The sequence below is a fragment of the Atta colombica genome, unplaced genomic scaffold (assembly GCF_001594045.1).
Source record: "Atta colombica isolate Treedump-2 unplaced genomic scaffold, Acol1.0 scaffold13, whole genome shotgun sequence".
Taxonomy (NCBI): Eukaryota; Metazoa; Arthropoda; class Insecta; order Hymenoptera; family Formicidae; genus Atta; species Atta colombica.
Window position 1 is genome coordinate 20,298 of NW_017259217.1, and position 10,446 is coordinate 30,743.

General features: G+C 31.7%; 2 protein-coding genes across 2 annotated transcripts; both read right to left on the bottom strand.

Moving 5' to 3' along the window:
- Positions 1–2,076: 2,076 nt before the first annotated feature.
- LOC108684279 (out at first protein) lies at positions 2,077–3,495 on the bottom strand. The gene is made up of 4 exons (XM_018188516.1): positions 3,274–3,495; positions 2,930–3,043; positions 2,534–2,852; positions 2,077–2,449 (listed from the first exon to the last, which is right to left on the bottom strand). The coding sequence occupies exons 1-4, from the start codon at positions 3,367–3,369 to the stop codon at positions 2,145–2,147; spliced, it is 834 nt and encodes a 277-aa protein (XP_018044005.1). The 5' UTR covers positions 3,370–3,495; the 3' UTR covers positions 2,077–2,144.
- Positions 3,496–4,571: 1,076 nt separating this feature from the next.
- On the bottom strand, positions 4,572–10,246 carry LOC108684236 (chymotrypsin-1-like). Its single transcript, XM_018188459.1, is given in 8 exon segments — positions 4,572–4,671; positions 4,729–4,829; positions 4,936–5,116; positions 8,372–8,403; positions 9,050–9,148; positions 9,277–9,528; positions 9,731–10,041; positions 10,204–10,246. Coding segments are annotated over 8 exon segments (1,119 nt in total).
- Between the last annotated feature and the right edge of the window lie 200 nt (positions 10,247–10,446).

Sequence of the window (10,446 nt, forward strand, 5' to 3'; positions counted from 1 at the left end):
ATATATATATATATATATATATATATATTTCCTCGCTTCGCTAATCTCTCTTATATTGTAAATATAATGTATGTGTGAAGGATTTCAGAGAGCAATGACTTAACCATTATACGCGCACGCGTTAAATGGACAGATTTTGCAGTCTTATTCATAATGATCCGCTACGTATATTCTTTCATTGAAACGTGCAAAGACATTCATTACAAATTGCAGATACTTAACATATCAGTATAAATTGTGATAATATTTTTATAAAGTCTTGCACAATACTGCAAATCTTACATAAACTGTACAATTTTCGGCTATTAACACGAATTTATATGTCTATCTCGTCGATGTCTATTATTATTTGTGTTGTCTCTGCATATATGAATCTGCATTATGTACAATTATAACACATAATGCACGCGCGCGCGCACACACACACACACACACACACACACACACAATGTATATAAATGGCAGCTTTATAAATCACGTATAAAATTTTCTACGTACAAATTATCCTGATGTTTCTGAAATGTTCGAGAAATGAAGTAGAATATTTTTGTGTTCTGAATGGATTATTTGTAACATGTATCCACAGTACAAAAAAATATCAAATGTAATATAAATAGGTAATACAAAAATTACTGGGTATATAATTGGAATGATTTTGTTTTAGATGTAAATAACATAACGGTTAGGAATGTTAGATAAATTCAATGGAAGTAAAAGTATCTGCAAATAATAACTTGGAACATATGATTGTTGATCACAGGAAATAATGTCACATGATCACATGAAATCTATGTATTTTTTATCTGTATGTAACAGTTTTGCGTTTTTTAACATTTCTTGTTGCAAAACTAATTCTACAAAAGTAGAATTAAGAATACAATTTTTAATAAAATATTGGGTTGTCCGAAAAATTCGTGCCGCAAAAGATTTAAATTTAATAAATGTATACTAAAATTTAAATCTTCTGCGTTTCAATTTTCCTTCAAAATCGGCACGAACTTTCCGGACAACCCAATATCAAAATATTTTATTACAAATCTTGGAATGTATGGAAATAAAAGTCTGATGTAAATTGGATTTAAAAATTATAAATGTTACAAATATCCACTCAGTAAAGTCTACATGAATATGTATATTAATCATTTGATAAGATCTTCTAAAAAAACAATAAATGAAATTTTTAATGTTTAACGGTTTTAGATAAAAAGGAAATAAAATTTTTTTGTTAATCCCTTAACATAAACCCTTTTAAAGTATAAACTTGTTATGTTATAAAGTATTTGAAAGATCTGCAGTATAAATGCAGTATAATCTAATATAGAATCTTGCAAAAATACTTTTGCTTGATTTGCTTTGGCTTTAATTATGATATAATAGAATAAAATATTATAAAACAAGAAAATGTTATATTTAAATTCATTTATAAAAGAGAATTATTAATAAATAAAAATTTTTAGTTTATACTTACTATAAAGCATACAAATTATCTATATATACTTAAAAAGTTAATAAAAAAGTATTAGAAGGTTGAATTTGTTCTTTTTTGTGAAAATTTTGTTTTAAATTTTAATTATCTAAAACAATTAGACCCGTATTTATAGTCGTTTCTTGAATCTCAAGAGCGAGTATCAGATGAGATACTCAGAATAAAGTCTGAGATGTTTCAGTCATGTCTTGATTAGAAATCAAATTAACATATTATATATAATACATATATATACATATATGTAGATTATAATGTACTCTAATATAAATATTATATAATGTTTTTTTCTCTGAACCACACTTACGAAAATATGTGATACGAAAGTTTTCTCGACTCAAAAAATTAGAGGATACAAATTTCGAGATTATTACGAGATCTTGCTTCAAGACTCGATTATTGAATCTTATAAATATTTCGAGATAAATTCATTTGAGTTCCTCACTTGAATCGCAATTACAAATTGACCCTTAAGATTCGTTTATTGAACTGTTCCATGACTCAAGATTAGTTTCAGCTGAGTTTCTCAGCAAAAACACGACTATATACGGGCCTTAGAAATTTTTCTGAGATATTCAATTTGTTTCGAGCTTTCTTCATTTTTTTTTTATGATACTGCTTATAATAAATTGAAATTTTCAATCTATAGTGTCCTTATATGTCATTCATCCCATAGACAGTTCTGTTTCATTTTAGAATAATATGAGAATATAAAACATTTCTTACATGTTTTTATGCCACATCGATAAGTGCTTGCTACTTTTTTGCCATCAGACTTTCCTTTGCAAAATTTTAAACCACACGGATACCAACCAATGCACAATTCGAGGGAACACGTACAAGGTGCCCAGAGATTTGATGTGTCAGCACATTTAGAGACCAATAATGATCTTGTATCGTTCATACCTGATTGCGGCACATTTGTAAAATTATATATAGCTGCCATTAATAACTCTTCCGAGGAACCTATCAATCATGGCAAAATGACTAATATTATTATAATATATAAAACATATGTGACATAATCACACTTATTTTCCAAATATTTGCCTGGTCTTTGAATCCACTGCTTTATATCATCATTCCTGGTATAAGTTGATCCAGCTGCTTCTGCACAAAGTATGGTAACATGCTTTGAGATTTCCTTGGATTGAGAAACGTCCAGAAACAAGTCCATTGTGTAATTGACATGACCTCTGTCCTCCTCAGCTACTCGTACGGTACCTGGATTCTTTTGACGTAGTTTGGACATTGCATCAGATGATATAAAATCCACTTTATAAAAATGATTTACAAAGCACATGACTTGATATTGATTTTGTCCACGTTCCTCTTCACCGAGTACCAAAGCTTTTATAACTTGAACTTCCTGTAAGAATATTATTTATTGAAATAAATTACGAAAAATTCATCCTTTTGGATATTTTTCTTTTATAAAGTAATTACATTTTTGAAATCAATAAGTTGTGTGACTAGTGTGCCATCGGAACGCTGGAATTCGAGAGTAATCAAATCTTCTGTAACATTAGACGAGATTGTTTCTAGAAGAATATCACCACCCTGTAAAGAAACATTTTTTTTAGGGCTGTGTTAACATGAAAACTTATTTTTTAAATTTTAATTATTTACTGACATAAAAAAAGAATATTCGATACAAGTTTAAAGTCATATATGAGGTTAACTTCTAGAAATATATTTATAATTAGTAGTTTAATTCTTTTACAAATTATAAATTATGTATGCAGCAAAGTTGATACATAATAGATATACAAGAAACTGTATTCGTCTACCTGATTTTTGACGTTTATGAGCAAATGTGTGGTGCATACACCATAAAAGCACTGCAACACGACGCAGATCGCGAGAAACTCGTTGAATCTCCTCATTGTCGCATTGTTAATTACTATCGCGCTCGTCTCGTCCGAGCTGACGATGACAAGCCGATGTCAATATAGAAAAGAAAAAAAGAGATTATTCCATCGAGAGCATTATAACCTAACCTAACACATCAAGCTGCTAGTAACAGTAGTAAAGTCATAGAACTTATACTACTGGAGAGGGAATACGGACGTCCACGATGTAAGAATATCCATGCTAGCTCATGTTCGGATATCTATTCGAGTGTCACCCAGGTATCACTCCATCCTTGTTGTTTATCATATGTTACACAAGAATGACATGACACCTGGGGAGTACCTAGATGGGAATCTGAACATCCTCCGGGTGTCATGTCATTTTTGTTTAACGTTCTAAGTAAATAACATAGCCTTACATGATTATATGAACCAAAGAGAAACCTTCTCTCTGTATGAACTAAATATCGATTTAGCATCTCCAGGGTATCAACCATGAAACTTTTTTCCTAGGATGAAAAGAAAAAGTGAAAAATTTCTCCATTAATTTCAATAATTCAAATTTTCATTTTTCATTCTAAGGATAAAGTTTCATGAATGGCTACATTTATTTTGCAACTGTTGGAAGTTTTCTTCACGCTGATTGGGTTATGCTTTTAGATCAAGAGGAATGGTCCTATCTCAGATCCTATCAGCAGAAAATCATAAAACGGTTGCAAAACTGTTATTCTGCTGAACGCATTGATATCATGATTGATATCCAGCCTTGAAAAATAGACAAGATCTATTCGCAGTGCATAAAATCCAAATATTTTTGTACGTAAAATGATAGATGTATATTTGGCTTTGAAGAGAGAGAAAATGAAGATGCTGAGTGCAAAAAGTGCGAACAAATCTAATGTACTCGTCAATTACCTTTCATAGTCAGTTACCTTTAGATGCTCAGCAGCCAATGAAATAATTCGTAGAGTATCTAAAGATAAATTTAAGGAAGCCTAAAATATAGGGCCTCACTATGAATACGAGTATAAGTTTCCAATATATAAGTCTTCTATAGCAAAAATCATATTCATATAATAAATTACAAGTCATCCGCGAAAGAAAAATAAATCAAAGATACAAATGTGTACTTCTTTATATCGGAATATATTTTCGCTTATACTGATACCTAAGCCTACATTTCTATTCTTTGTTTAGCATTCATTTTTATACTTTATTAATTTTTATATTAATTTTTATTTTTGAGCGCTGCACAAAGCTGATATATCGTCTTTCTCGCTTAATCGTGCTGTCAATGATATTTCTCTCGAAGATTTACTGAGTATGGTATCTTCTCTAAAAATAAAGCATAATAATTAAAATTTGGAAAGATATGCAGGGAAAAATACTCACGAAAATTGCAATTGCATGATAAATGATGATAAAATCGATGATGGCTCTGGTAGGCATACAGGCTTCAGATCATATATTTTTAAATGGGCATAAATGGGAATCTGAAAATAGAAGATGTAAGATATAAAACAAAACCAAAATCATTGGAATAAAATTAGAATATTTCATCTAATTCTTGCAGCGAATATATGCATCGTTGAATCTTACATGCAACAGAGATGTATCTAAGGTTGTGGATGGTATGCAACTTGTTGATAAATCAGGAAGTTGAAAATTATAACCAAGTATCGGGGAACACAATTTTCTATCGTAAATTAAATTAAATTCAATTTCTTTCTCCGAATGATTTGTAGAAGGGACATCTTGAACCTCACATTCTGATTCTTCACTGAAAATGTCTACGATAATGTGATATCAATAAAATATTTATTTACAAAGTAATATAATATGTGACAATATAATTTGGACTTTTCAAAACAATTAAATCGTTGATTTACCGGAATGTTGCATGATATAGAATGTATTTAACCCGAAATATTAAAAATTGTACTTGTATTTTTTCAACAGTTGACTTACAACTTGAACTCTTGCATCACGCGATTCGATGTTTGATCGATATAGTTCTGGGAGTCGATTGTAGGTGCTTTCCGTTGTGTTTCCATGTCAACTTATGTCATCAAATGAAAAGCACCCTGTGTATTTTCAAATGAGGTAAAAACTACAAAATTCATCAGAGTAATTTAATTGGTCAATATCTAGTAATCTTTGCTCACTTTTGTAATTTTCACCTCCTTTCAAAATCCACAATCGATCCCCTGTTATCTTCCGGACGAGCGTTTCGTGGAATTAAGACGTGATGGAATCAGAAAAATAAAACAAAGCCAAACAGTAAAGAGAAACAAAAGGGAATGTTTTATTCTAAGTAAGCGGAAGTGACTATATATACTAGCATAAAAAGTGGACACTTAAGATAGCTGGTATATATCCGCGGATTTAATTATCTCCACTATTGATACATTCCTTCCTGTTTCTTTTTACTCTTTTGAATGAAGCAGTCCAAAGGATGCGCAGTAGACAATGACATGCTGATAGCGTTTAATTGATCGATAGACAGTAAAATACAATGTCGATAACGTTTGATTGGTAAAAATTCACATGATCAATATAAACGCTCTCAAACTTTAAAGGTGCCTTTACATGGCAGCGTTAAAATAAAGCCTTAAACACAATGTATGGAATAGCGATCACAATAGAAATAATACGATTTCAACTTATCAGAAAATGTATATTCTAGTATATTTGATTTCTGATAGGTTCGTGTTATTCATAATTGTGTTATTCCTATCGCTATCGCTATTCCTTCGCGTTGTGTTCATATTCAATAATAATACACTACATGTAATCGCATACATAGAAGAGATAGAGTTTGAGCACAAGAATTGTCGTAACACTTAAGGTGCAGCCACAATAAAAGGAATAAGGGATTAGGAATAAAGAATAAAGATTTCAATCTATCAGAAATCGGATACATCGGAATACACGGTTTCTGATAAGGTATCGTTTTTCCTTATTCCTAATTCCTTATTCTTTCTACTTTATGCCTGTTCTACAATAGAGTGGTTAGCTGTAAAAAATTGACCAATTACAGTTAAGTGTAAGAAAAATAATCGATATGTATTTGGTTAATTTCTTACGGCTTACTGTTTACGACTCTATTGTAGAACAGGGAATCGATTCTATATGCAGATTCCGATGTATTTTTAAATGAAGTAATGGATTTTCTACTCATTTTGAATAGTATTCACGGCCCATTTTAAGAAAATGAACCATTAAAAGAAAAACTTTTTTTTATTCAATTGGATTAAAAAAATTGCATTTCCTATTCAGAATTTTGAATTTAACAGTATTCACAATGCACAGAAATAGCTAGTATTATTGGGTGTGGGAAAAAGTTCGTGGCGTTTTTCCCGCTAGATTTAGGCATTAAATGCTCAGCAGTCAGTAACTACTACTAATCGCATCGGCAATACAAGACGTGCGTTTAAAAAGTGATATTTTAACCTTTGTTTTGAGCCGAAAAAGATTGAAATCGGTGAAATGGATCAAAAGTTATTTTATTTTGAAAATGGAAATAAATAAGGAAAAAATTCGCTACATTTTGCAGTATCACTACGGCAAGAATGCTGCACAGGCTTGTGAAAAAATTTGCGCTATTTACAGTGAAGATACTCTATCAAAATCAGCAGCACGGAAATGATTCGCTCGCTTTCGTGCTGGAAATTTTTATGTGAAAAATGAATCTCGCTCCGGTCGACCAATCACTGAAAAATCCGATGAAATCATGGTAAAAGTCGAGCGTGATAAGCATGTGAGCACTGTGGAGATTGCCAGGGAACTAGGCATCGACCACAAAATAGTTTTAAATCATTTACACAAAGCTGGATACAAAAAGAAGATGTTTGGGTTCTTCACGAGTTGAGTGTTAGAAACATGATGGACCGAATTAACATTTGTGATACGCTACTGAAACGGAATGAAATTGAGCCATTTCTGAAGAGAATAATAACTGGTGATGAAAAATGGATCACCTGCGATAATCCAACTAGAAAAAGATCGTGGATAAAGAAAGAAGAGAAAGCGCAAGCAATCGCAAAATCTGAATTGACGAGGAAGAAGGTGTTGTGTGTGTGGTGGGACTGAAAGGGAATCGTTCACTATGAGCTGTTATCGTCCAATCAAATAATTAATTCCGAACTCTGTGAACAACTGCAGAGATTACAACAAGCAATTGAGAGGAAGCGGCCAGAATTAATCAATAGGAGAGATGTCATCTTCCATCACGACAATGTTCGACCACACACATCTTTGATGACTCGGCAAAAATTGCGAGAGCTTGGCTGGGAAGTTTTAATGCATCCACTGTATAGTCCTGACATAGCACCCTCAGACTATCATTTGTTTAGGTCTCTGCAGAACTCTCTTAATAGTGTAAAGCTAACTTCAAAAGAGATCTGTGAAAATCACTTGAAGCAGTTTTTTCGATCAGAAACCATAGAAGTTCTATCGCGATGGAATTATGGCTTTGCCCCAAAAATGGCAAAAAAATATTATAGAAAATAATGGAGCATATTTGGTTTAAATAAATTGATTTCAATACTAAGAAAAATACTTTAATTTTACTAAAAAATCGCCACGAACTTTTTCCCATACCCAATATTTTTAGATTTAGCTAAAAAAGCTGCATGTCTTATTCAAAATTTTTAATTAAGCAGTATTTACAATGCACACAAAGGGCCGATATTATTTTTAGATTCAATTGGATTGAAAAATTACATTTCCTATTCAAAATTTTTAATTAAGCAGTATTCACACAAAATACTATAATATTATTTTTAAATTGAAAAGCATAAAAATATACTCCATTGCCATTCCTATAAATGAATAAAAGTGCATTCAAGATTGAAAAGGATTCATTTTAACATGAATCCATATTTCTGAAAATTTGAATCCATTTTAATCCATTTCAATTCATTCTCGTTTGCTGGGCATTTTTTGGACGCTTCGATAAACTTTACATTTTCATCAGGGAACTGTCTTCCCGTCTGTCTCGTAACATCGCAACTTTACAATAAATCTTATATACGACATTCGATTTCATATTATGCAAGAGCGGATCTTTATGCATCTTAATGAATTCTTGTAATTTGTTAACACTATATGGTAAAACGATATCTTAATATCATCGTTGTTTAATCTATTAAATTTTTCAAAAACAGTAGGAACGTAAGAAACAGTAAATCATGAAAGTCTTATGATTTTGGCGTTATTGCTGTCTGATTTCTTACTTTTAAACTTAATAATGTTTTTCAAACGGTTATTAATATTATCAAAAATGAATTCCAACGGATAATCATTCATGTGTTATATCCACATTGTTTGTTTTGCGCAGCAATACTGCCTGACTCCTATTACACTATTTTACTTAATTTCTTTGGAATTTATAATAATTTGAAAAAGACTTTAACAATAATTACAAACAGTCTGTTTTAAAAAAATCTATGAAGATTCACACATTGATTAAGTGTTACTCCAAAGAAATTTAATGTTTAATCATAACACTTATTTATTAATATTAAAATACAAAAACATAGTCCACGCATTACATGTAATTTCGACATCGCAGTAACAAATTTTTTCAATGCGTCAATTAGTACCAATTGACATATAACATAAATTGATCTTTATATATAAGTTTATGTCTTATAAATTACTTTTATGCATTTTCTTAGGCGTTATTAATAAAAGTGCGATGATAGTAGACATCAGTGTAGACATCAGGATAACCCTTAGCACAAGGAGCAACCCAGGAGGTAATACCAATTTGTACGCCGTCACTGATAAGCGGGCCACCACTGTCACCCTGAAAGACAGACAAACGTTTTAATTAACTTATTTATTATCTTTTTTTCTCAATAATTGGTAAATCAATCTTTATTAAACTAGAGAAATTATATATCTTTATGTTATCCATTAATGCTACTTATTTACCTGGCAAGCACCAATTCCCGAACGATTGAGCATGCATAAGTGAGAGGCGGTCAAGGGGACATCAGAGTGCATTTTCTGACATTGGCTTTGTGAGATCACAATTTGAACCATCTTTTGAAGTATGCTCGGGAGCGGTCCGTTCGTGCGTATCCTACCCCATCCTGATAAAGTACATATCTGTCCGGGGAAAGGTTTAAACTTGGCGAGAGGGATCGATCTTTGGAATCTATTATATTGAATCGGCGATGCGAGCTGAAACGAATAAAACAAATAATTGAAAGTTTAAATTTTCAACGATAAAGGAAAGGAAAAAAGTGAATAAACAAAAGAAAGGTATTAGAAAAAAATCAAAAAAAGAAATGATAAAGTGGAGCACTCAAAATTATAGAAGCAAATAATTTTACAAATCGCAGTTTGTAAAATTATTTTACAAATTATTTTGCGTTCAACTTGCCTTAATCACAGCGATGTCATTTTTCCAACCATCTTCGTATTTATCAGAATATTGTGGATGTACGATAATTTTCTCCACGTTATGGAGATCTCCTGCAGTGATTGAGACAGACCCAGTGGCAACTTTAAAGTCTTTGTAGGGTGGTTTTGTAAATGTTACACAATGTGCAGCAGTCAGAATCTTATTCGGAGCGATGATGGAGCCGCCACAAACGTGATTGCCGTTATATTTCAGGGAAACTTGGTGCGGGAATTCACCTGGTATGGCGGTCTGACCACCGACGATCGCTTCGGGTTCTTCAGCGAACGTCTCTACAAATTGACGGTATATAATAAATATGCATTTCTTGCAAAATACACAATGATTTGTATATGACTAAAAATTAATAAGAAAAATGTGCATCGAAGACAAAAATAACGAGAGAATATTTTATCACTATTCAATATATACATAATACGTATGTCTTTACTTACGCTGCGCAAGAACGCCAATTACCAAGAAAATGGATGGTAGCATGATTGATAATTTAAGTTAGATGAAAAGTAAAACTGGAAATGAGGACAATTTCCACTTTTTATAGCAGATTCATATCTATAAATTGACCTTGGCAAACAGCTGGTCTTTCTTAGGGTAAACGATGAGATGATTTTGCACTTTGATGAAGCAGACATGAGATTAAATATTGCATATTAAATACGCATAATTACGCAGTATGA